The sequence below is a fragment of the Mycteria americana genome, chromosome 6, assembly GCF_035582795.1.
Source record: "Mycteria americana isolate JAX WOST 10 ecotype Jacksonville Zoo and Gardens chromosome 6, USCA_MyAme_1.0, whole genome shotgun sequence".
Classification (NCBI taxonomy): Eukaryota; Metazoa; Chordata; class Aves; order Ciconiiformes; family Ciconiidae; genus Mycteria; species Mycteria americana.
Genome location: NC_134370.1, coordinates 25,046,186 through 25,073,261, shown reverse-complemented (window position 1 = coordinate 25,073,261; position 27,076 = coordinate 25,046,186). Strand labels below are relative to the sequence as shown.

The window sequence follows — 27,076 nt, the reverse complement described above, 5'->3', positions numbered from 1 at the left end:
GAAAAGGAGGAGATATCCAATAGTAACGGAAGAAGAGGAATATTGTACTTCGTACTTTTAGTATAAAGTATTTGTCAAATTCAATGCTTACATTGTCTTCATGTAGATAAACTGATTTGTCCAAACAGCCAGCCACGTCACAACTATTCAATCAATACAGCAGCTGCAGAACGGCCAGAAGGCCATAATGCAGCAGAGGGGACTTCACAGCAGAGGATTTCACAAGTTTGTTCATTTTTTCCTTCCACACACATGCATATTGCTATACAGACATGTACATATAAGCTCAAACATTTCTACAGAGAATGTCCAAATTCTTTCGTAACTGTACCAGTCTGTTAACGGAAGTCTGGTTGCAGTTTTCACAGACTTCCAAGATAAAACGAAACCAAATACAAAAGGACACAAATCCTAAGTAATTCTCCTTTAAAGTAACACCTCATGATGTTTCTAGTAAGTTGATGCTACCACTCACTGACAAGCCCTTTGCAGTTTTGCAAGCCTATTTGCTGTTCAAACAGAACAGTTTACACACACAATGATTTTTTATTTCACACAGCAGAGATGTAGTCAGAAGCCTGAAACAACACAGCACGCATTAATGGCCTTGCCTAAAGCCCGTTGGTTTTAGCGGGGATTTGCACCCGTCAATAAAGACAATGCAAAACCTGCCGCCCAGCAGATTAATGTCAGCACAACACATTGTTGAGCTGGGAACGCTAGTTTGGATCTCGGGCTTTGTGTTCTGCTCAATGGGTGGCAAAAGCCGGCCATCCTACATTGCTTTCAAACAACTTTAGCTGAACCCGGTCAGCTTTGCTTACCTCATGAGGGAGCAATATTTGCTTTCCTTTGCCTGAAAGGATCGAAAGGGACTAAAAAAAAAAAATATGTATCCATGAAACCTCCCTGATGCCACTTTGAGAGAGAAAATGATGAAAAAAAATACAGGGGTAGGAAACGTTTGTTATTGTAGACAAGGTTCGGCTTATATTATACAGCAGAATTTAACTTTTTAATGTCTTTTTTTATATTAAAATAGCTTTCATGGTAGCCACAGGAAAGATTCAGGTTTGTATCATATTGGAGAGTAAGTAAGGTACACGACTATCCTTGTCGAGTCCATTAGACATGGTCTTCTGAAGAGGCTGGAGAGTCTCAGATCTAGATGTTGAGGACAAGGAATTCTCCTCTAATTCTCTAATTCTTGGTAGAACAAATATGAAGTTATTACCTCCCAAAATTTTCAAGTGATTTTTCACTTTTCTAATCTGTAGGTTAACTGTTTCCAATACTCCCAATATATGCAGCGGTGCTTTGCATTAACAACCGAACCTCATTACAAATACAACGAAGTCAAGGAACCTTGACCATTCTGGAATCTTCCGTACTGGCTTTTAACACTGGACAAAGTCCCACAGCAGCACTCGGCCAAACACGTTCTTGCCACTACGTTCAAACAAGTGCAAAGGTCTGCCAAATCTAGTCCAACCCCCTCACCAGCTTCACGAGTCCAACCTGCGGCCCACAGCACACATTAACTTTGTTTGATCACCAGCTGATGATGGCATTTCTCCTCTTATGAAACAGAGCTGGAATCTAGTTTACACTTCATATTGAAATAACCTGAAACAGAATTAGAGCACACAAGTTCTAACAACGTTCCCCATGTTTTATCCATCGTACCTCACAAAAGTATTATTTTCAGTTTAATCAGTTGTTATCGGAGCATGTCACCATGGCCTTTCACTCCACTGTAAACATCCTTTACATTTTTAACTCCGTACTTCAATAATGTTCTCAAATTTTTGCTTTTTCATGTTTAGGCTTGAAGCTGGTAAAATGCACTTTCCTCTAATGAGCTTTATAAACAGAAACACTGCAATTCCCAGTTTCTTGGCCCACCTTGCTTTAAGGCCCGGGGAAGTAACCGTTGCTTTTTAATTACAACTTTACACTGCTGCCTGCCATTTATTTGCTTTCAGAGCTCAGTTACATTTTTCCTCTTCCACTATCTGCAACTGAGCTTGTCAACTATTATTAGACTTGAAAAGTCACTCAGCTGCCAAAGAAGCAAGTACCCTGACTTTGACAAATTTAATAGGATTAGTTCTTTCAGTGAGGACATCAGTACCAAAAGGGACTGTTCTCATCTCAGTACTACAGGACATCTCTTTTATGCTATATTCGAGCAAGTTATTAGTTATCGCCAAGGTAATTTTGGACCTTTCAAGTCTTATGTCATTAATCCACTTCATACACTGAATACTTGGAAGGAGATCAGCTATCTTACAGTTATATTCATGTGAATAATCCCGAGAAAACAAATCAGAAACTGCACCAACAAAAGCTCCACTACAGCACTCTCAGTACTCATTTTGACCGTGCTTCCTGCATTGAGAAACCTTGTATTTCTCTGCTATGACATTTAAAAATAAATGACTCGTTTCTGTGCAGGCCATCAGTCAGATGGGGTTCAGTGAGTGATATTATACAGTGATCACACAAATAAGGAAGTATGGCAAATGGAACAGATTATTTCAATATGAAAACACTTAAAAATATTCCACGCGTCCTGAAAAAAATGCATCTGTTAACGAGGATTTTTAGATAACTAAATTCCTGTCTAACAGGGAAAGAGACCCCAGCAAGGGTATTAATCGGGGCTTTCAGAGGATATTTTCAAAGAAGAGGAGCACGGGGTGACAACCCAAGCCGTATTCCGAACACCGCCTGTTGTAGCTGCAGGCAGCCTTCAGTTTCACCGCACGACCCCATCCAGGAGCTCAGAAGCACGTTTGCACTGACCGACCCCGAGCCCAAAGCAAAGCGAGGGCCCCGCACACCAGGCGGCGCGGTCCCCGCGCTTCCCGCGGCACGCCAGCAGCGCTCCCGCCCGCCGCTGCCCGGCTGCGGGGCGTCCAGCCCGGCGGCGCCCCTGGACAAACACCGGGGCCGGGCACCGGCACCCGCGGGGCGGCCGCCAGGACGGCGACGGCGGCAGGAGCAGGGGCAGGGGCGCCGCGGCGGCGGCAGCGCAGCGGGACGGCCCCGCCGCCCGCCTCCACGTGCGCCCGGCGCCGCCGGGAGGGGAGCGCGGTCCCGCGGCGGCGCCGCCCGCACCGCCCCGCGCCCAGCCCGGCCGAGCCCAGCCCAGCCCGGCGCCCCCGGCGCGGCGGGACCCTCCCGGCGTGACTTTGCGCACGGCGGCGACACGTGTCTCGTCCTCCACCGGGGGCAGCACCGGCGGCACCCAGCGACCCTCCAGTATCCGCTGGGGCTTCTTCGTGAAGAAGAGCCCCTCCCGCGGCCCCGCCGCCCGTTACCTCAGTTGCTTTTGCTCCAGCTTGAGCTTCTTGGCTTGCGGCTCCCCCGCTGCCATCTTCGCGCTGGGCGGCGTGCGGCGCGCTCCGCTCGCCTCGGCCCGCCCGCCGGCCCCGGCCCGCCCCGCCGACCGCGCCGGCACCGCCACGGGGGGGCGGGGGCGGCGGGGCGGGCGGCTGTGCCGGGCGCCTGACGGGGAAAGGAGGCCGCGCCGCCCGTCGCTCCTGCCCGGCGGTGCGCCGCCGCGCCGCCCGCCCGGGTGGTTTAAGCGCCCGGAGGCGGGCCCCGTCCCCTGCCCACCGCCGAGGCCGAGAGGCGCTGGCGGGCGGTGGGCGGCCGGCCGCGGCAGCGGGGCTGCGGGGGGGGCGCCCGTTATTCGCCGCTCAGCGCAGGCAGCGCCCCGGCCGCCTGCGCCCCCGCCGGGGGGCGGCCCCGCGCGCTGCCGGGCCTCGCCGCCATCTTGGCCGCTGCCCCGGGAGCGGGACGGGCCGAGCCGGGCCGGGGGAGGTACGTGGGGCCGGGGGGGGACCCGGGCCGCTGAGGGAGGCCTCACCGGGGGGGCGTTGGTTTCCGTGTTCGGGGGAAGCGGTGGCCGTCGCGGCGGGGCGGGCCTCGGCGGCAGCCGCGGGACCCCCACCCGGGGGGAGCCGCCTGTGCCCGGCCCCGTACGCAGCCGCCGGCGGTTCTGGGTGGCTGGGGTCGGACAGGGGTGACATCCCTGTCAGCAGTGGTAGCGGGAGTCCGCCCCGTAAATCCGAGACTTCCCGTTTTACCTGCGCCCATTTCCGTTGTTCGGTGGCCATTTAAATACAAAATTATTTCCGTGTTTGAATAAAAAACCCTGTTTTTCTGGGCACTGGTGCCTGTGCAGAACAGCACGGCTTGTGCTGGAGCGAAGGCCCGGCCGGCGCCTGTCAGAGCTGTGGGTGTGCGGGGTCTCGGCTTGAGGCCCGGCGAGGAAGCAGCTGGCCTGCCTTCTGCCCAGGGTCTCCTCGGATCAGTATCCCAGTCCCAGGGGGATCGACACAGGTTACTCTAAAACGATAAGCAGTGATGAGAAGGAGAGATTATGCACAAGAAGGTAATTTAGTTCAGCTCTTAGGGGAGATGGCACAGGGCCTGCTGGAGGGATGATGCAGGAACTGCCATTCAAGGCTGTATGCAAAACCTGCAGCAAAGCCACACCGGGAGGGGCGGGGGGGGCTGCAGGAGGGGTAGCACCCAGGTCACCCGAATCTTTCTTCAGCAGCATTGCTGCAAACATGGTCGTTCTGGTCGTGCCGTACTTGCTTAATTAGTAAGGGGCCCTTTGAGTGTAGATTTGCATAATATGTGCTGGAAATTAATCCATTATCATCCGCCACTATGCATTGCACATCGCTTCTGCCCTGTTCAGTACCTAACGGGGTAATTGAGTGGAGGTTGTCGCTTCTTTTCTTTTGTTTCGGTGCTAATCTGCTTTGAAGTAGCAATGCACTTACCATCTTTTCAGTAGGATGAATGATTTGTACCCATTAGATGTTGATCAGACTTGAGGAATAGCTTTACCATTAAATGTAGCTATTGCATAAACAACCACGCAAAAAATCATATTTGAATAATGAAAATTTGTGTTCATAGAAGGCAGACTGCAGTATGGGAGAGGACAAGCTATTTTGCAAGAAAAGCACAAGCAAATTAAATTACTTATGCAAGAGGTAGAATGATGGAAGCAATGTTTTACAAAAGAACTGACTGTGCCAACCATGAGACTGATTCAGCTGGCAGTTCCCAGCAGGTTTGAATTGGACATAGCTTCTCATTTATTAAAAAAAAAATCTGAATGGTATTTCACTGTAAAGGTCTAGGATTTAATCTGTGGTGTGTTGGGTGCTAACTCAAAAACACAAGCAAACCTGTTTTTTAAAAAAAAAAACCAAAACAAAACAAAAAAAAACGGGACAAGCAGATTCTTTCCCCTCTGTGTGCACATACCTGAAAATTCCTTGCAGATGGCAAATTAAACATTAAGATCACTGCATACCCTCTAGTGCTTAATTTTGCTGTCCTTGTCCAGAAATGAAATTTCCTGTTGTGCAAAATAGCTATGCACCAGCTAAGTCCCAGTTACTCTTTCAAACAAAGCTCTCCTTACAAGCAGTTCTGCATTAAGAATCTTAAACAGAAACCTTGTCATGAGGATTCATGAAAGAGAAATTGAAGTCCTTGAGGTAGAGAGGTCTGAACAGCAGGTGACAAGTGGCAGCTGTACTTCATGGCTGTAATAATGGGAAGAAACCAAATTAAACCTTTTTAAAATGTTAAGTTCCTTCCTCTTATTTCCCTTTTATAATCCCCCAACTTACAGCTTCCCATATAGCTTTCAAAACTTAGTTAATACACAGAAAATAAGTGAAATCTTCTTTATGCTTATTCAACATAATGCATGAGAGTCTGCTTTTTAACAGGAACTTCTTAGAAGATTCTTTAAGACTTAGTATTCAGGAGCCTGATTTTATTCATATAGAATGGCAGAATTAAAGAGTGACACTCTGCTCTCTTCTCATGGAAGAGAAGGGAGGTAAAAATGGTTATATGCCTTCTTTCTACTGTCTGCATTTCGCCTAGTTGGGGTGGAGTGCCCACACATTAGTAAGAGCTGTCATTTACAGCAGGGTTCCAGTGATACTTGCTGGCTCTGATCTAGTATTTCAGTAGTGCATGGCTCTTTGGCATTGTGCTTGTCTTTTCTGGAACCTTGAGTGCCTCTTAAAATAGAGCCTGTGAACAAGAGCAGCATAAAGCTGGGAGTACTGTCGCTCTGGCCCCTCAGACTTACTGGAGCAGTGAATTGGGAGAGCACGATGCAAAACATCTTCCTAAAGAACTACTGAGAAGGCTTTTATATCCTTTGATCGAATCCTGCTGCCTTGGCCATTCAGAGTTCTCGGTGGTTTGGCTGGAATATGAGCCTAATTATCAGTCTGTTTCTGAAAATCCCGTTGACAGTAAATGTGTGACAAGATATTCACCTTACCTGTGTCCATTTGATCCTCTATCTATTCAGTACTGCTTTCAGAGAGTGAATTTCTTAAGTGGCCCCTTAGTAGTCCTAAAGCGGCTGATTCAGATGTAAATTGTGTTAGAAATGTTCCATCTTCATGTAAAAACGTCGTTTTAGCAATGAATTTTTAATTGTTTTGGTGGGGTTTTTTTCTAAGAAACTTTTGCTTTTTCAGCTTTTACAGTGAAGCTTTCTGTTCTTGCAGGTCCCAAAGGGAGCTGCAGTTATTCAGGATGTAATATCGTTTGATTATTCAGGATCTAATATTGTTCTGTTGGCAAGAGATGGAACTATCTTGCCAGCAATTAGAAGATTTATACTGGAACTAAACTGAACAGAGGCACTGTGCAAATGTATTATTGGAAAGCTCATCAGTCAGTGGATGAAATGCTGCACAAATTCTTACACAGGCTGTGATTGTTATTGGTGAAAGCATGGAGGAAGTTGGAAATTTTGTTATGGATACCAAACACTCATTTAAGACAACTTAAGAGTATTCTCAAAGGACTACTTTCTTTTAAAAACAATTCCAGAAAGTTATTAACAGTGTTTTAAATGAGAGTAAAGATAAATAAATGTATACTGAGCATCTGGGAAGCAAAGTTTTAGTCTTTAATAGGGATGATCTTACTGGTAAAATATGCATCTGAGTAGTTGTACAGACACAAGCACTTCATGGTGTTAAGTTAGAGTTGATTTGATTATGGGAGTTTTGCTTGACTAACAGAGAGGGACACCAGGCAGTTCTTAAGAAGGGTTTAAAAAATGTTTTTACTTAAATGTGTAGATACCTAAGCTGTGGGCATCTTATAAGTAAAAAGACTAATGACACTGGAGCAGCAGCAGTAAGATATGCTAGCAATGACAGGAGCCTTACAAAAACTGTGAAATTACAGAACATACACATTTTAGTAAGATCTGAGACTTCCAGGTATATCAGTTTGAATCACAACTTCTAATGTTGTGTCAGGGTTCGTCCAGCCAGTTATACATGTATGTTCAGAGCTGCCATGTCGGCTGTCTTGAAAATGTCGTTCCAGTGTTTAATAGGACTTCTCTTCATTAGGTTTGCTGTTTTTAAGAGCCAGTGAATGGGGTTGGGGAGGTGGGGAGCAAAGGTCTAGTTTTGCCATGTCTGTGGCACATTTGTGATACAACTTGAATTTATAGGAAAAAGCTAAACTACCGACCAGCTGGTTGTGAAGAAAAATACTAGCTTTAAAATAGAAATAGAACCACCTATCTTAGTTTATTTGTTTCTCCAGATCAGTTTAAGCATTTGATTACTTTTCATTCGCTTGTCACTAGAAGTTCATTTCCACAAATACATAACAGAGGCTCAGACAGTTCACCCCCCACTTATCCTTCCACCCTTCAGAGCAGCTATGCCAAATGCAGGGAACATGGAAGCTGTGGAATATTTTCACAGTGATGGCCCCATTTTGAGCCATTTTCACTAATTATTACTAGCTCTAAAGGGCATTGCAGGGGTCAGTGATAAATTCCTCACTTCTTGGTTTTCAGAGCTTTGACTGTAACTCAGCTCAGTGTTATGGAAAAGCAGCTGGTAACAGTATTTCTGCATTGATTACATTTTAGAGTACTTAATTGTAGCTAAGGACAAGCACATGCAATCAGTCTTTTTCCCATGCTCACAGCCTCTCCCTCTTGCCGATGAGCTCCACTTTTGTCTTGTGAGCCTGCTGTGTCTTCAGTCCAGATGTTTCTCTGCCAAGAGATTGAAAAAACAGTAACGTTGCAAAATCTGGATTTAGTCAAAAGAAAAGATACAGACTTGGAAACAGCATATGGAAGGTGCCTTAGTTAAAATATTTAGTTTTTCTGTGAGGACTTCAGATTCTGGTAGGATGGAAATGACTACGAAGAATCACTTGTAGTTTTGCGTGTCAGAGCAAGGATGGGAGGTCTGCGAGAAGAAGTTGCAAAACCTCTGCTGGGCTGCTTGTTGCTGCAGTGCCTGTAAGATGCCTTTCAGTCAGGCAGTAGTATGGAAGGCTGTCAGCCTACTAAAAATGAGCTTGAATGGCTTGCTCTGGACTAAAGATGCAAATAATAATCCACGTATGTCTTCAGTCTGCTGCTTAGGTAGGCCTAAAAGCAGAGAGATGCAAGGCATGTCCTTTTGAAACAGTCCTAGAAGCACACCTTCAGTATTTTACATAGAGCGGTTTTATGCTGCCATCTCAAAGTGGTGTTTGTGTACGCTGCTGCGCAGGTACTCTCATGATTCTTAAATTTTGGTGGTGTGCTTTTGCTACTGTTTTTTTAAACTTACGAACTTTGATTCAAGACCTTTACCCTCCAAGTGTCGCAGCTCTTAACATGCTTTGCTGTTTGGCCACAAGTACTAACTTGACCTATTGGTGTGAGGAATCTTGCTGTTACTAGATGGATTTCTTATGTTCAGCATTTTTTAATCTTTTTTTCTTTGCAAATCTAATGTTCTGATGAGATAGAAGAAGGTAGAGTACTGTGAAGGTAGGTACATGTAGGGATGTCTATGTGTCTGGAACGAAATCTGGCACTCAAAAAATAGAGTAGCAGGGAAATCTTAAGTATTGGGAGCACTGTAAGTAATTTTTGTTAAATAATAGCGTACATAAGATATTTCTTTAGTAGTACCAGTTGTAAGATATCCAACATTATATCCATCTTTAATTGGCTGACAGTGTGTGGGATAAATCAAATGACTTAGTCTTGCGTATAATAGACTGATGTCCCTGCTGCTGTAAGAGCTTCTTTACTATAGTCAGCACTGGTAGAGGGAAGGGTCCAAACTGACCTGTCCATTGACTGATAGGGCAGAGCTTGTGCCCATGGGTCTGCCTGCTTTGTACTTAAGCTGCAAGGAGAGAGCTTCGATTTTCCAGAGCACTTCAAATTAGCAGCAAATTAGGGTACTGCTAAAACTTGTGAAGGAAGTTTTAGCAGTTGGTTGGGGGAAAGGGGTATGTGAGGGGTTTTGAAGGGAACTCTTAAGCTAGAAGCAAAATAATTATGTATCATGGGAAATCCTGTCATCCCTATCTTCCTACCCAGAAGACAGGGATTTAGGTGGGATTTTTTTACTGTTCAGTTTCCACAGATACTGTAAAGCTATAATCTGCCAAGCATGGTCCCCTGGATCTGTTTGCTACTCCAGTTCACCATGAGGCCACACAAACGCACATGTGAACACAGCTGGTACCTGGGCAGCTTGGGGCAGATGAGTAAACGGGGGCAGTGGTCCAACACTACCACCCTTTCTGGCTACCCGTGCCCTCCTTCAATTGCATATCAAGTCATGGTCTAACATCCTAAGTGGAACTTACGGCAAAAGAAGAGGCCCTGCTAACACAGCCATTTCGTGCGCCAGGAACTTGTTCAGGCACAGTAGAACAAAGTTGCTGTATTTAGGTAGCGATTATGTTGGCCTGCTGCACTGCTGTGCTTGTTAAAAGTATATCATGACAAATGCAATTGTTTCTGATCAATAGAATCTGTATGAACGTTAACAGCAGGACAACTGCTAGGGCTTAAAAACACTCGGTGACACGTATCTGATATACTTTGTCAGAGCATCGTCCAAAGCTGCCTGCAGTCCAGCATAGCTTCTCCACAGTGGGTTGTAGATCAGGTCCTCTGGAAATGGAGTCTTACCGGTGCTGCTTGTACTGAAACTCTCCTATACAGCTTTGTGTGCATTTACTAGGAATTGGGTTTTATATTTGTTAACAGATATGCTATTGTATCCATATTAAAATGTACAGAGAACTATTCTAAGCTTTATAGCTGATCACCTTCATATGTTTGGGCTGTCTTGGTGTGGAACAATACTGACATTCAGTGGTTGATTATACTTGCCACTGTTGTGTGACTATCCAGGAGATTTTGGAGGGTTTTAATGTTCAGTGCTGGCTAAATTCAGAACATGTTTAGTTAAACTGGATTAAAGCAATTGTGTCAAGGCTCCTTTATAAGAATGCTGTGCTCACAGTATTAAAATTGTCTGGTTTTTTGACAAACTAAATTAGAGATTAATGTGGTCCGGGAGACATGCAGTAGAAACACGCAATAACACTTTGTAGCTTTATTTCCTTTCCCACTCTTAAGCAAATTGACAATCACAGTTTCCAAAAGAACTTCCTCTTATATACCATACTGGCTTAGTTGGATTTTTCTGTCCACGTCTTGACTATTGGTCTTTTTGTGTCTACCTCCAAAGACAGCGTGCTCTTAGCAGGAGGTATCTAAGACCTGGCAAGGCCCCAATGAAGATGAGCACATTGCTGTCATGCATGTGAAGGAGCAGCTGGAGTTTAGAATTTGAAAAGCTGGATCTTGGCTCCCTTCCCACATCTGCTGACTTAGGTGGAGGGAAATAGCATGCTAACTACATTCTTTAGTAGTCCTTTTCACAGAATCACAGAATCGTATAGGTTGGAAAAGACCTTTAAGATCATCGAGTCCAACCATAAACCTAACACTACCAGGACCACCACTATACCACGTCCCTAAGCACCTCATCCAAACGTCTTTTAAATACCTCCAGGGATGGCGACTCAACCACTTCCCTGGGCAGCCTGTTCCAATGCTTGATAACCCTTTCAGTGAAGTAAAATTTCCTAATATCCAGTCTAAACCTCCCCTGGTGCAACTTGAGGCCATTTCCTCTTGTCCTGTCACTTGTTACCTGGGAGAAGAGACCGACCCCCACCTCTCTACAACCTCCTTTCAGGTAGTTGTAGAGAGCAATAAGGTCTCCCCTCAGCCTCCTTTTCTCCAGACTAAACAATCCCAGCTCCCTCAGCCGCTTCTCATCAGACTTCTGCTCCAGACCCTTCACCAGCTTCGTTGCCCTTCTCTGGACACGCTCCAGCACCTCAATGTCTCTCTTGTAGTGAGGGGCTCAAAACTGAACACAGAATTCGAGGTGCGGCCTCACCAGTGCTGAGTACAGGGGCACGATCACTTCCCTAGTCCTGCTGGCCACGGTATTTTTGATACAAGCCAGGATGCTGTTGGCTTTCTTGGCCACCTGGGCACACTGCTGGCTCATATTCAGGCGGCTGTCAACCAACACCCCCAGGTCCTTCTCTGCTGGGCAGCTTTCCAGCCACTCTTCCCCAAGCCTGTAGCGTTGCATGGGGTTGCTGTGGCCCAGGTGCAGGACCTTGCACTTGGCCTTGTTGAACCCCATACAATTGACCTTGGCCCATCAATCCAGCCTGTCCAGATCCCTCTGTAGAGCCTTCCTACCCTCAAGCAGATCAACACTCCCACACAACTTGGTGTCATCTGCAAACTTACTGAGGGTGCACTCGATCCCCTCGTCCAGATCATTGATAAAGATGTTAAACAGGACTGGCCCCAGCACAGAGCCCTGGGGAACACCGCTTGTGACCGGCCACCAACTGGAGTAAACTCCATTCACCACCACTCTTTGGGCCCGGCCATCCAGCCAGTTCTTTACCCAGCGAAGAGGACACCCGTCCAAGCCATGAGCAGCCAGTTTCTCCAGGAGAATGCTGGGGGAAACTGTGTCAAAGGCTTCACTGAAGTCTAGGTAGACAACATCCACAGCCTTCCCCTCATCCACTAGGTGGGTCACCTTGTTGTAGAAGGAGATCAGGTTGGTCAAGCAGGACCTGCCTTTCCTGAACCCATGCTGGCTGGGCTTGATCCCTTGGTTATCCTCTACATGCCGTGTGATGGCACTCAGGATCATCTGCTCCATCAGCTTCCCCAGCACCGAGGTCAGGCTGACAGGCCCGTAGTTCCCCAGGTCCTCCTTCTGGCCCTTCTTGAAGCTGGGTGTCACATTTGCTAACCTCCAGTCAGCTGGGACCTCCCCAGTTAGCCAGGACTGCTGGTAAATGATGGAAAGGGGCTTGGTGAGCACATCTGCCAGTTCCTTCAGTACTCTCGGGTGGATCTCATCAGGCCCCATAGACTTGTGAGTGTCTAAGTGGTGCAGCAGGTCACTAACCATTTCCCCCTGGATTATGGGGGCTCCATTCTGGTCCCCGTCCCTATCTTCCAACTCCAGGGGCTGGGTACCCAGAGAACAATTGGCCCTGCTAATAAAGACTGAGGCAAAGTAGGCATTAAGTACCTCAGCCTTTTCCTCATCCTTGGTCACTGTGTTCCCTCCCCCATCTACTAGGGGCTGGAGATTCTCCTTGGCTCTCCTTTTGCTGCTAATGTATTTGAAAAAGTGGTTTTTGTTGTCTTTTACAGCAGCAGCCAGATTGAGCTCTAGCTCAGCTTTGGCCCTTCTACTTTTCTCCCTGCACAGCCTTGCTACACCTTTGTAGTCCTCCTGAGTTGCCTGCCCCTTCTTCCAGAGGTCATAGACTCTCCTCTTTTTCCTGAGTTCGAGCCAGAGCTCTCTAGTCAGCCAGGCCGGTCTTCTTCCCCGCCGGCTCATCTTTCGGCACCTGGGGACAGCCCGCTCTTGTGCCTTTAGGACTTCCTCCTTAAAGAATGTCCAGCCTTCCTGGACTCCTTTGCCCTTTAGGGCTGCCTCCCAGGGGACTCTCTCGACCAGTCTCCTAAACAGGCCGAAGCCTGCCCTCTGGAAGTCTAAGGTGGCAGTTTTGCTGACCCCCCTCGCCGCTTCACCACTTTTGCACCTTCTCTGGTGAGCTTTGGAAGACGTACTTTTGTTTTGGCCAAGATCTGCAGGGCCAGACCATTTTTCAGTGTTACAAGTGTGTTGGGAGGTCAGCCTGGTACTCTGGGCACTTTAGATTCAGACACAGCAACAAGAGCTCACTCTGGATGGAGCTAAGTGCTTATTCCAGTATTTTGGAATGAGGCTTAATCGTACAGTGTTTAGACTCCTTAATATCTCTGTGGGACGGGGCCATTTACATCTAGATGCTTCTGTGCCATCTTCACATCTGTGTGCCAGAGTTAACGTTAGCGAAGGAGCAAATGTTACCTGCATTTTATGGCATGATCCTGGCCAAACATCCTAAGATTAATGAAAACTATGATAGGCGTTTGGTAGATGTGTTTGCCTTCTTTTGAACATGCAGAGTTGATGGTGGTCTTCCTGTTTCAAGGTGTGGACACCCAGTAACTGTTTGGTCTCTTTCCAGCCATGTTTGAGTTCCTCTAAAGGCTAAATAAACTTCAGTTCAGGATATCTCCATTGCTATCATCTGCCCATTTCCACCACCTCTGCGCTGGCTGTAGCACTCTCTGGCAATGTAATAACTTGCATCAGGAAGCTGATCTGACCAGAAACTCCTTTTTCTGGGTCAATTTATGGCTGGACCAGTTTCCTGATATAGGTAACTGCAGAGCCACAGACCTGCTCAGGTCAGTACCTGGAAGGCAAAAGGGATGAATAGCCAGTGGCAGGGGCGGCTTCTTCAACTACAGAATGAATTTATGCAGGATCTAAGTACCAGGTTAACTTCACCACGAGGAGCCAGTGCTTGGGTTACAATTTGTTTCGTTTTCTAAGCCTGAGTTTAAACTTGGACGTTATTTTTGTCAGAGGATGGTTATGCTGCAGGTCAGCCAAAGCATTATATCTGTCTGAAGTAACGGCTAAAGAGATAAACTGAAGTCTGATAGCATGTCTCTTCTGTAGATGTGGAGAAAATAGTTTATTCACTTCATTTGAATCAACAACATAGTTCACTCGTCTCATTGAAAGTTGAGAAATAGACTGGGAATTAGTGTTAAAAAAGCAGATAAGCTTCTTGTCCCATGAATAAAATGAAGGATCAGTGGCTGAGGTATGTTATTTGTAAATCTTTAAAGATATAAGAAAAAAGTTACATTCCTTATCTGCAGTTCATATTCCCCTTTTTCATGAGTTACTTAAGTGCAGAACATTTTATGTAAACATATTTCATGTGTGTCAAGTACATTTGAGGCAATTTTATTCATTAAACCAGATTTAAACTCCTGGTTTTGTGTACTTTTAATGAATTCCAACCCTTTATCCAAGTGCAGCTTGGCATAGATCATAAGTAAAAGACTAATAGGCCAGCAAATAAAAACCACTTTTCTAGTTCAATAGCTGAAAGCTGACAAGCTAAAGAGCTATATCTTTAACATAGTGCAATTCTTAGTTATGTGTGTAAATGTTATGCAAACTCCTCTGCCATAGGAAGCTTTATGTATAAGTTACCCTTACATGTTGCCAAACATGTTTAAGTGAGTGCCAACTCATTAGAATCAGTTTTTCTTCAATAAATAAATTACAAATACCAAATAGGGATGAAAGTGGAAATCAAGGGTGCTAGCTTCTTGCTTACATTGTGATATATGTTAGTGACTTAATCCACTGTGAAATGTTTTGTGGTGGAACATTCCTAAATAAAGAAAATGCAATTTAAAGAAAAGCAGCAAAGCAGATCTTTTTGTTAAATTCACAGTGCGTGTTAATAAAGAATAACCGTTGTAAGAAAGGGAATCTAGCAGAAGAAATAATGTCAATCCTCATATCCTTTTGTTTATTGTAACTTCTTTGAATATGTTTCCAACAGAAAATGATCCACAGTCTGTTTCTTATAAACTGTTCTGGTGATATATTCTTGGAGAAGCACTGGAAGAGCGTTGTGAGCCAATCCGTGTGTGATTATTTCTTTGAAGCTCAGGAGAAAGCAATCGATGTTGAGAATGTGCCTCCTGTCATCTCAACGCCACATCACTACCTCATCAGCATCTATCGGGATAAAATCTTCTTTGTGTCTGTCATACAGACAGAAGTGCCACCGCTCTTTGTAATTGAATTTCTACACCGAGTAGCAGATACTTTCCAGGTCTGTCATTAAATCATTTTAAAAATGAAATAATTCCAAGGGAATTTTTGTATAAACTTCTTTTAAAGACAACTAATAAACCCTCCTGTCAGTGACTTTCCCCTTTGCAATTTTTAAGTCAAGCACTGTTTTATAGTGTGCAAAGGAAAAGAAGGTATGTTTTGTGTATTCGTTTGACTTATAAATACCAGTGCATATGCACTAAAACCCAAATCCCACTTTGTAAATGCTGTCTTTTTTCTGTAAGCTTTTGTACTGTTCATGTTATATAGATGAACAAGAAGGAGCATGCAGTCATGAAGCACTCTGTAGGGAGGAAAGAGATGTGAAGCGTGAGTCAGTTTTCAACCTATTTCACAGATACTGTAAATAAAGGAACCTCTGTGAAGACTGGGCATTGCCAAAAGATAGTCTCCTTATTTTACAAGAGTCTTGTAACTGAAGATGTGTTAATGTTCACAAGCAGGAGAACCTTTGGGACATACACACTGGTAAACCAGAGTCCGTTAATTTCACTGTTCACACTAGATGATAAATGTAACCTTAACATATGATGCAATCAGACTGTAAAGGTAGCTAGTCAGTTTAGGCACTAATATTCCTTGATATATTGGAGGGTTTCTGTAAGCAAAAAAACCAAACAAACTTTTGCAAAGCATTTTAACAGGAATAAAAATCCTCTCCTTTGTAATCTCTGATTTGTTTAGGATTACTTTGGCGAATGTTCTGAGACTGCAATTAAGGACAATGTAGTTATTGTGTATGAACTTCTAGAAGAAATGTTAGACAATGGCTTTCCACTGGCAACAGAATCTAACATATTGAAGGAGCTGATTAAGCCTCCCACAATTTTGCGCTCCGTTGTCAACTCCATCACAGGTATGAAAATAAATAATTTTCAGTGGTGACTGGCTGCTTAAAACAAAGCCCCATCATGCTTCATAGCTAAAAAATAATATCATATTGGTGTGAATCTGTAAGGCGAGGCCACTGTCCTGCCACTTCTCACAATTAAGAGTTGAATAAAAGCAACTTCCTCCTTATTTGCAGTTTATGCCCGGCCCCTTTGATATCCCCAGTAGCACTGTCTGGTCCATCCACAGCTGCTGAAGTCCCTCAGGAATAGCAGTTCCCAGCACAGACAGCACATACTGGTGACAGGTGCTGTGGGATTGGTACAGAGCTAGCCCAAGCCTTGCATAACTGAGGGGCATTGGAGAAGGTTATGCATTTTATAAGAAATCATTATAGAAAGGTATATAACAGATATCTAATAAATCTTTGCCGGCTGGGAACAGATAGCATGAAGGGAAGCAAATAGCCTGTCCTCAGCCTCCTCCTCACCCCCACCACCATCAGCATCCATCAAGTTCAGAGCTGGTTTCAGGCTGTTGTAAATGGGTATGTCTTGCACTGACAGAGCCAAATGTCTGTCAGCTGAGCTGGTGGAATCTGCTTGTCTGGCAAGCGGGTGCAAGGGAGGTACGCCATGAGGTGTCACATGGGGTCAGAGATATGCAAGATGTTCGCCTGTACATTGTGTTAGAGAAGGGTAGTAGGTGGGCTGCAGGGCCACACAGAGGTAGTGCTCAGAGGAGCTGGTCTTTGAGGTAGCATGGGGTTTAATCTTTGAGTATAAATCTCATCAGTTTTAATTTCTGGGTTTTGGTTGGTTGTTTTTTTAAATGTGGTTTTGGATGGTAGTAGTTATACTTATGAAAAATATCTATGACTTTAACTGACTAGATGCACCACTGTAAGGGGAATTAAGATTCCTGAAGCCAAGGGTTGCAGCATCAAATCCTCTTGTTTTATCTAAAGCCTTATTAGAATTCCCTAGGAGCCTAAAGCTCCTGCCCAGAGCAGCCTGCATCTTGTCACTGTCAACAGCTCAGTGCTGAGCGGGTGGGAAACAGCAGTCTGAGAGCTCTCCCACCTACCTGGCCTGGCAGCCCAGCCTGCATAGTGCTGCTGCACCCTGCAAGGTTGCTGAGGGACACGAGGCATGGACACAGCAACTGCTCCCCTTCAGGGATGCAGTGGGAGTGAGGAAGTGGTTGCAACTCCTCCCCCATGTGTTAGAGCACTAGGGTGGACTGTAGGGAGGGGTTTTTCTGTGTAAGTTACTTTACTAGCTCAAAAGAATGAAAATTTCTGTTTTCTGCCTGCTAGGAGAGGGCCTACCCAGCAGGTTGTGTAGAAATGATAACCACTGGCCACCAGCCTCTCAGCGAAGCTGTCTCACGCGGCAGAACACACTACCACATTTGTTATGCTAAAGGGCACAAGCAAGCATGAGCTGTGGCCCTGTCCTGAGACCTACTTCTATCAGAGGGAGTTGTTTCCACTATACTGAGATTCCAAGATCAGTCACCAGAAGTGACTGACATCAAGCCCCAGAAGTGATAAGATTTATTTTTTTTTTCCTTTTTAGAGAATGATCAGTTTACTTTATAACCATGTAGCTCAGGAAGCCCTTTTCTCACACTGGGTGGTATTAAGAACCAGGAGCTGAGGGTGACAGCGAGGTAGGCAGGGGCAGTGGCATCACTGTTAAGGAGCCCAGAAGTTGAGCCAACAGGCCAGGGTCAGGATTGGCATAAGATAACAGGGTCATCTATAGCTCAGTGATTGCCAGGAAAGTCCATCATGATGAGACAGGTCAAGTCAGAAAGTCAAGTCTATGGGCCAGGGTCTGGATCAATTTGGCACGTGGTCAGGTGTAGACATGGCTGTCATGTTGCTGCAAGGTAGCTCAAATGGGTACCAAGGGTGAGAGCCTCAGCCTAACAGCAGCTCCCAAGTAAAGCGGGAGGGAGCCGACCCTAATGCTTCTTCCAGGTCTTTCTTCATAACAACTCTTATCAGTAAATCAGCCCTGAAATCAGCCAGCTAAAACTCTTAGGAGAAGGGGGAAGCGTGCTTGAGGCCCTCACAAGGAGCTGTAATGTCTTGAATTGTAGTGATGAAACCCTTCGCAGGATCTAGCCCCACGTCTACTCCCACTCAAACCTCCTGCTGACTTGAGCCTTGTATTTTGCTGTGCAACGTATAGTCTGAAAACCGTAAGTCTGGACACATCCTTAAAGTGCATTCATGTCGCCTAATGAATGAAATTTTAGTGGTCCAGGTTCTAGTCTGCAGTTCTTGGGGGCAAGTCTTGCTTTGATTCTTAATTGTGGCAGTTGAAACATTCCTCTTGCAATTAATTACTGATTTTGAGTTCCTTTTAATTTTTAAGGTAGTAGTAATGTGGGTGACACACTTCCCACCGGACAGTTGTCCAACATTCCTTGGCGCAGAGCAGGAGTAAAATACACAAACAACGAAGCCTATTTTGATGTCATTGAAGAAATTGATGCGATTATAGACAAATCAGGTAAGATGCCTTGCAATCTCATTTTTGTTTGGTGAATGTATTTACATTTAGCTGCTGATGTCTAGAGAGAATACAGTCCAACTGCTTTTTTGCGTCTGTTTTATATACATGAATCTGTATCTTAAATAGAAATATACAATTTAAAATGATGTGCCCAGATGTATTCTTCAGTTCATCTTAAAATAGCAATATGCTTTAAGCTGCTTCAAGAACATCCACAAGAAATATTCTGTACTTAGATGTTTTTTCTTTGTATATTGATTATCTCTTAAAAGATATAAATGGAAAAAAATAGTTGAAGTTTTAAATGCGATGAGAAAATTATCTTCCATTGTTCTTGCCAACAATTTACTGTAGTCCTCATAGGCCCTCAAATGAGCAAGACAAAAGCTTTCATTAGGTTTCTTCTGATAGCAAGACAAAACTTGGTGCAAAATAGCTGGACAGTATTGTTTTCCCTATATATAAACTGGAGCCAGATATTATGAAGCATAATAATACTCCTTTCTTTTCTGTAAATGAAACATGATATCTTCAAATACAAAAATCTTTAATCTGAGATTTAACTCTGAGGAGGAATCTGAAAACTTCTGTGTAAATGTTGCCAGTGCCAAGAAGTAGAAAAAAACAATCCAAAACCAAAACTGCTATGCTGTGCACAGGAGTCTGCTGGTTTATTCATTATTGGGGCCATCAGTTACAAAAGTTGAGGGGAGACCTCATCGCTCTCTACAACTACCTGAAAGGAGGTTGTAGAGAGGTGGGGGTCGGTCTCTTCTCCCAGGTAACAAGTGATAGGACAAGAGGAAATGGCCTCAAGTTGCGCCAGGGGAGGTTTAGACTGGATATTAGGAAATTTTTCTTCACCGAGAGGGTTATCAAGCATTGGAACAGACTGCCCAGGGAAGTGGTTGAGTCGCCATCCCTGGAGGTATTTAAAGGACGTTTGGATGAGGTACTTAGAGACATGGTGTAGTGGTGGGTTTTGGCAGTGTTAGGTTTATGGTTGGACTCGATGATCTTAAAGGTCCTTTCCAACCTATATGATTCTGTGATTCTGTGATTCTGTGAAAAGCTAAAGACCGCATGACACCATTTTGTGGTAGTATGGGGCAAGGATCACATCTCAGATTTCTTCATTCAGTGCTGCTGTTGTAGCAGTAGTCAGTGTTGTTTTGATTCCATACACCAATTCAACAAACGCTTTGGCCACCGCTGAACTAGATAGTCATAAATAGCTATTGTGCAGCTGTTACTCTTGCCGTCTTGAAACTAAAAGAAGGTGGCAATCACAGTCAGAACACCCTGATGGCTGTGTTACTCTCCTAGCTCAATAGGATTCCCAAGAGTAGTATGAGTGCTTAGTCTGAGGAGTTATAATCAAGACCATGTTTGTATTTCTGCATGTATTTCAAGCCCAATCAGTGTCCACTGAGTGTTTAAATTTCCTACTGAGGATCCACTGCAGTAGTCATAGCTACTCTTTTCTGCTTTGATCCCTTGGGGACTAGCAATGCAAGAATCTTTCTTCCTAACCTTCACTAGGACTAAGAAGTAGATAAGGTTGCTCCCCTAGAATAGGGATGTTATCTTGTTTCATAGGGATATGGTTAACTGCTTTAATCTGAAACAGGATCCCTTCTTTTCAGGCAAAGTATTAACCCACAGCTTCTCCTTCCCCTTGACTAGATCAGCAATAGTTTCTACATATCTTCTAAAATAACTTTTGCTTGGAGGACTAACTAGTCCGGAGTCCTGCTCATGCCTTTCTGTCCTTATAGGGCATTTAAGGAAATGAGCCTTTCCTGGGTAAGATGCTTGGTATTCTTGCTTTGGATTTTGGGGTTTTTTTTGCTATAGATTTATTTAACATCAAGATGAATATGTAATCCCACTGTTAAACAAGCCAGGCTTGTGATAGCCAAGGTTATCTGGAGCTTTGTAGCACAAACTTACTGTGTTTTGATGTTGACTGTTTTGATGCGCTTCAACTTCCCTGCACCACTACACAACTTGCTAGTTTTCTGGAGACAGGGGACAGGGATGAAAGAAAGGAAGATTCAGAGCTTGCATGTTCTGAAATTCTTATTTGCTCATTGCTGGCAACCAGTTCAAGCACATCCAGTACAAGTCCTGTATAACAGCTGGCACAAGTATAATTAGCTGATTTGGGACAAGCTGTTTGCTCTGGTTCATGTATTTTAGCAAGCTGCCCAGGCCACAGGTAACTGGAATGACCTTTCCTATCTGTGCTTGGCATGTTCTTGAGTGTTGTGCAAATATCATCTGTGCCCTCTAGCTGCACTTCACAACAGTTGTTACGCCCTTGATAATAATGTTAAGTCAAGTGTCTTTTTTTTTTCCCCGCAGGTTCCACAGTCTTTGCAGAAATCCAAGGTGTTATTGATTCGTGTATTAAGCTCTCAGGAATGCCAGATCTTTCCCTTTCTTTCATGGTAAATTTAGCACATATTTGGGAATTTCAATTGGTCAGGATTTATTTTTCTTAATAATCAGAGTTAAACAATTTTAAGAGCGCAATTGGTACTTCATGTGTTACACATACAAAAAATAACAAGTTTTGCATTATATTGTAGAAGTTGCTGCATTGCTCAGTAGTTGGAATGGCTTTTGTCTGTACATCAAAATACACTCACAGGAACTGCTGTACCAGGTCAGACCAGAAATCCATCTGGCTCAGTAACATATCTCAGATAATGGCTAGGAATGATACTTAGAGTCTAAGAAATAGGAAATGTGTAGAGTTCAGTAGCTAGTTCAAACTGCTGATACTTGATGAGATTTCACTTGCTGCTTTGCCACTACTTACAGAACCCACGGCTGCTGGATGATGTCAGCTTCCATCCATGTATTCGGTTCAAACGCTGGGAGTCTGAGCGAGTCCTTTCGTTTATTCCTCCTGATGGGAATTTCAGATTGATCTCCTACCGTGTCAGTTCACAGAAGTACGTTTCCATTTAGACACAGTGGTTCTTCAGATATACTGTCTCCCGCTTTCCATCTGAGTAACTGCAGATTTCTCCTTGTTATTGGGGCCCAATTTGCATTGTTGCAAAAATGCATGTTCTCAGGTTTTGTCTCATCTGTTGCTCTGTCTGCGCTAAAACAAGAAAATGGTTTTTCAGTGAGCTGCTGATACTCAGCAATCATTTCTCAGTGGGATAAACCACACATGACAGTAATACAAGGCTATTCATTCCTGGTAATCATCATTGCTGCTAGATGCTTTGTGGCTAAGTCTCTGTATACATAGAGGACTCTGATCTTCATAAGAAGAATAAAGCAAAAAAGTCTAAACTGCAGATATTTGCAAACTAAGTCCGATTTGACTGGTGGCTGTTCTGAGAATTGAGTTAGTGAGATTACTTTAAAAAAAAATAAACGCAGGGAAAGAGATTAGGACAAGTGATCTGGAAGAAAATCTTTCTTTCCTGTGATTTCTGTGCTAATAAAATCACTTGAGCAATGATGTTGAAGAACTGAGTATCACTTTTCACTCTTGAAACAAACTGGTTCTAATTTGAATACCTGCCAGAAACACAATAACTATTTATGAGGAAGAGGAACTATTTATGAGGAGCTATTTATGCTTTATTTTCTCAAGCAGAGAAGAAGCCAGGATCCATTCAGCTACTGTCTTCTCTTTTCAGCTTGGTGGCGATTCCTGTATATGTGAAACACATGATCAGTTTTAAGGAAAATAGTTCTTCAGGAAGATTTGATGTTACCATTGGACCAAAACAGAATATGGGGAAAACAGTAGAAGGAGTTGTCATGACAGTTCACATGCCAAAGGCCGTACTTAATATGAACCTCACTGCTACACAAGGCAGCTATACGTTTGACCCAGTTACTAAAGTAAGTCTTAAGTTTTTATTTATTTACATATCTAAGACAACATTAGAATAAGTCATACATATTGCAGAGCACTGGAGCAGTGTTCCACGCTTAGCAGAACACTTTGCCTTCAGCGTATGTTTATGAATTAAAATCTTCTCTTTAACATTTACTTTTTCAAACTTAGATACACACCAGTTGTGATTTCTGGTTTTATCAGTCTCCCTTCCCTTCTCCTTTCCCTTCTCCCTTCCCTTCCCCTCTTTTCGCCTGCTCCTTCACCTCCCTAATACTTTTCTGTAGTAGATGCAGCAGTATTTTGCTAGTGGTTTCAGCTATGATATATTTTGCTATCTATGTTCTTTAAAACATACTTATATAGAGAAAATGCAGTAGACTTGAAAATAGGTAGCCAGAAAAACAGGGAGCAGGAGATGAGAAGAAAACTTCTTCCAAAAGATCTGCCTGAAGACACACAGGAAGGAAAACAAAGGGTCTGAAAAACTGTATCTTAGGAGTCCTGCTTTCTTGCCTCTGAGTTGGGGTTTGAGACCTAAATTTCCTAAAGCTCCTGAAGCTTTTTAGTACCCAGGAACCATTTTGCTGAAATGCAGTCTGAGCCAAACCATTCTGCTGCCTCTGACACTCTGTTCTGAGCTTTCTGCTGCCCTTGGAATATCTCAGTCAGCAATTGATTTGAATTGTAAGTGAAAGCTCTCCAAGTAACATTTTGTTTCAAAAAGAACAGACCTTGATCTTTTAAAAACAAAAACACCAACAAAAATACTTGAAGTCTCCTTTCTTCTCTGCAGAAGTAAATTATACTGTGTTTTTATCAAGAGTTGGGATAACTAGGTGGATTGTAACTGCAAAAGTTTGTACAAGTAGGGAGAACTGAGGTTTTTCTGTATTTATCAACAATTTTCAGTTTATGATAAGAACAGAAGAAAAAAACCATCTTGTGAGTGAGTAAAGGGCCAACTTGGTTCCATGTATCTTCTTTAAAGTGTAAGAATCAATGGGAAACAAGTGACCCTTAGGAAAGTTACTCTAGCTTAAACATCTCCTTTTGCCACGTGCCTTACTCCTGTCCTCCTCATTCTCGTGTTTAAGTTCCTACAACCTTTGTGCTGGTTACTCTCCTCACTTCATGGATCTAGCTGACCCAATCTGACAACAGGAACAATCACCATTACTAAGGGAACAAGACCTATTAAGTGCACAGACCGACTACAGAACCCTGACAGGGCAAAAGAAATGCTGGGAAAGAAAAGACACCATACCTACAGGAGCTCTAACCATGCCATCTCCCAGCCAGTGGGATAATTCTCAGGGCTACCAGCTTACTTTCTGTACCCAGCCTGCAAACTAAAAGCTTGACATGAACTTGACCTCACAGGTTGTTTCCTAGAAAGCTACTGCTACTATTCTCTCTTTCCTGACAAGGTGTTAACATGGGACGTTGGCAAAATTACCCCTCAAAAGCTACCAAACCTGAAGGGCATAGTGAACCTGCAGTCTGGAGCCCCCAAGCCAGAGGAGAATCCAAGTTTAAACATCCAGTTTAAGATACAACAGCTTGCAATTTCAGGTGAGTGGGTGAGTACTGACAGAATGAGTAGCAGTAGGAAATGAAGTGGGAAACTGTTAATCTTTTAATTGCAGATGCTGATCTGAAGTCAGCTTGGTCCAAAAAGGTAAAGTCTGATTTAGCCAAACCTGACCATTACCCTTGCTGGAAGACCCCCTTGCTGGGAACTGTAAATTCCCAATTGTTTTGCTCAAGAAAGACTATGAGAAGCATACAGACGAGTGGGTTTTTCTTTGTTGACTTGTGCATTAAACATGCAAATTTATCCTTTTAGTGAAGAGTGATGGATGATGATTTAGCATGCTGCTCTTGACTTGCTTTAGCCTTGTACCACTAAAGCCCTTTCTAGTGGTTCAAGAAACTCCATTAATTTTAAAGAATGCCCTTCTTACTCTTTCCTTCTGGAGCTGGTTATTTTTCATCTTCAAAACAGTCTGCAAGTAAAATCAGAATGAAGTCTATAGGGTAAGTGCAAAAGTCAATTTAAAGCAAACAAGGCCTATGTCTGCAAACTCTTAAATCATGCAAGTTGTCCATGTGTAAAATGCTTCTGCAAGCAAGCTTTGCAGGATTAAGACCCTAACAGAGGAAAGACTCACATTTGGAAAGAAGGAGGATGACTGAAGGCAGTAGATGAGAATTGGTGGTAGTACATGTAGTACCTTTCTAGGTAGATACCAGGCTATGGTCCTTCTGCTTCCTAGACTACTTTGCTGAGTAAATAACGGTTAGTCCTTGTGTAAGAACAGAATCCTGCAGTTTCGTCTTAAACTTGCAACCCACTAGTCTAACTCTAGCAAAACATAGTGGATCCAATGGCTGGATGCCAGAGGTAATGGACCTGTGAGAAAGCAGCGGACAACCTGAAACTGTTAGGTATTTAATAGCTACTGGCATTCCTCAATTAATAGCAGAGGGATTGCTGGTCCTTGCAATTATGATTTAGACTGAAAAGAATTCTAAAACTTGTCCTTTGCATCATCTACATTATTGGAAACGAGTGCAGTGTACAGGAGCTGTGGAAGATAGACCCATTTGTTCAGTAGTTCATCCCTTGGAAGGAGGATGTTGGCTCACCAAGTAGAACAAAAAAGTTGTTGCCCTGCCAGGGCAGCTATGAGTAGGTGACAAGAATAGTCTCTTCTGCTGTTTCAAACCAGATGAACTTGTGAAAGGAAGGAAAATTAGCTTCCTAACAGGTCTTAACGTGCTTCAAGAAAGCAGGACTTTTAAACAGACTGCTGTGATTTCTAGCATTCTGCTTTTAACTTTGTACTTGTTTTTGTCTTTTTCAGGACTGAAAGTGAATCGCCTAGACATGTATGGAGAAAAATACAAGCCTTTTAAAGGTGTCAAATATATCACAAAAGCAGGAAAATTCCAAGTCAGGACATGAGAAGATGCTCTACTTCCAAGAGGAAATTCCCCTTAAAAAAAAACTTGACTGCTTAGTGACTTACGTTGCTATTAATTAGGTGCCAATTAATTAATAGACACTGATTAGTTTGGGATCAAAGCATTTGTGCACAGCAGCTCTTAAAATGAAAGCATAGCTTAGTTTTTCTTAATATGGCTTTAAAATAAGGTACTTTTTTTCTAATACACCTTCACTCTCTTTTTACTGAATTGTTGTGCTGGTGAATAGTTTGATATAGGTGATCCACAAAATGTCACGAACACTACACTGCCAGTCAGATACCAAAGCCCAGAGGCCAAGCACATTACAAAGGCCAGACAGGCCACTGGAAAAGTCTTGTGGGGGCACATTTTGCTGCTGCAGCCGCCTGCAAAGAAAGCTCAGCTATTCTCACAGCCAGCTGCAAGCTGGCATTCCACAAAGCATCATGTAATCCCCTCAGAGATAGAGAGCAGCAGTGAGAGGGGCAGGGGTCCCACAGGGGCCTGGGACATAGCAAGTGTCACTCCTGAGAAAGAGCTTCTGATGAAGAAAAAAATAAATTTCCTTGTTGTTTACAAGAAATCGCCTTTCTTAAGAAGCATTTGCCTTAATCAGCTTTCATTTGTGCCATCTGCAGATGAGCTGATAAAAATAACATTCTGCATTAAATCTGGGAGGTGATTGTTGCTTCAGTAATCCACTTTCTTTCCATTCAATCTCACCATTGCCATCATTTTTAAGAATACAGTTGCAGAGAGTAAGATCTATTTTTTATGTGAAGCCTTTGCTTTGATTTAGATGTTCCACTTGTTTGAAGTGGATGCCACCAGATTTGTGCCATGTGTACATTGGAGCGTAGCTTTTTAGATAGCACAATAGAAGTGTCAAGTGTATTTAATGGTTGTGTGCTTTAATGTTATGAAATAAAGGGAACTCTACTGCAAATACGTCTTCTCTTGTGAAATCTTCATGCTATCGTAAACTATTCATGAGGCTCTTAGGCAGGAGACATCTGATATACAATTAAACGATGACTATTTGCTACATCTTTACTGAACTTGATCGCTGTGCAGCTGTTTAAAGTTTAGAAGGGGCATTTAGGAGATGGTAGGTAAGCTCCCTTTCATATTTTTTATTTTTAAATGGAGGACAATTAATGTTTAGATTATGACATTTCAAAGACAACAGTGATGATGCAAAGCTGACTAAACTTTTCCCTACACACCAGCATAAACTTGTTATCTCTGTAAAGCAATATGTGCTCGACAGTACCTGTCCGGATTCAAATCATACATTTGGTCAGTACATAGTAGGCTGAGAAACCCAAGTTCAGAATTAAGGAAGCACAGGGGACAGGAGAATCTTTGTTTCCCCAACGTGTTTGGCTTACAAATTGATGAATAGGTGCTAGCTTTGCTCCAGATGAAGAATAGGAAGTAAAGTCATATAGTAGTCAAAATTTCAAATACTGGGACAAAAAGTGATCCAGTCTGAAAAAAGGAGGGGGAGCCCATCTGAACCAGAAGCAAGCCAGTAAGAAAAGAAATGAGCATATATTCTCTATTTGTAACTTTGGTAATATCACTAGGGTAAACTTGGCCACAGACGACCATTTTGAATTTCTGAAATTACAGTAATTAGTGTAGATAAAACAGCACCTTTAAGAACCAGCACCTGTAAGAAAGCCTTGTATTTG

General features: G+C 43.6%; 2 protein-coding genes across 4 annotated transcripts in view; one reads left to right on the top strand and one right to left on the bottom strand.

The window, feature by feature from the left end:
• The window catches only part of ADK (adenosine kinase), a 299,685-nt gene extending 296,224 nt beyond the window's left edge, over nt 1-3,461 (bottom strand). For both annotated transcript variants that reach the window (XM_075505130.1, XM_075505131.1), the window contains exon 1: nt 3,327-3,461. In XM_075505130.1, the coding sequence (XP_075361245.1) occupies nt 3,327-3,382 (56 nt within the window). In that variant the 5' untranslated portion in view covers nt 3,383-3,461. The remainder of the gene's footprint in view (nt 1-3,326) is intronic.
• On the top strand, nt 3,247-26,339 carry AP3M1 (adaptor related protein complex 3 subunit mu 1). 2 transcript variants are annotated; one of them, XM_075505128.1, is made up of 9 exons: nt 3,247-3,267; nt 14,878-15,153; nt 15,861-16,032; nt 18,395-18,532; nt 20,903-20,988; nt 21,365-21,498; nt 22,204-22,411; nt 23,837-23,981; nt 25,277-26,339. In XM_075505128.1, the coding sequence occupies exons 2-9, from the start codon at nt 14,881-14,883 to the stop codon at nt 25,375-25,377; spliced, it is 1,257 nt and encodes a 418-aa protein (XP_075361243.1). In that variant the 5' UTR covers nt 3,247-3,267; nt 14,878-14,880; the 3' UTR covers nt 25,378-26,339. The 2 variants fall into 2 exon arrangements, with proteins under 2 accessions (XP_075361243.1, XP_075361244.1); XM_075505129.1 differs by lacking the exon at nt 3,247-3,267 and adding an exon at nt 3,697-3,831.
• Nucleotides 26,340-27,076: the final 737 nt, after the last annotated feature.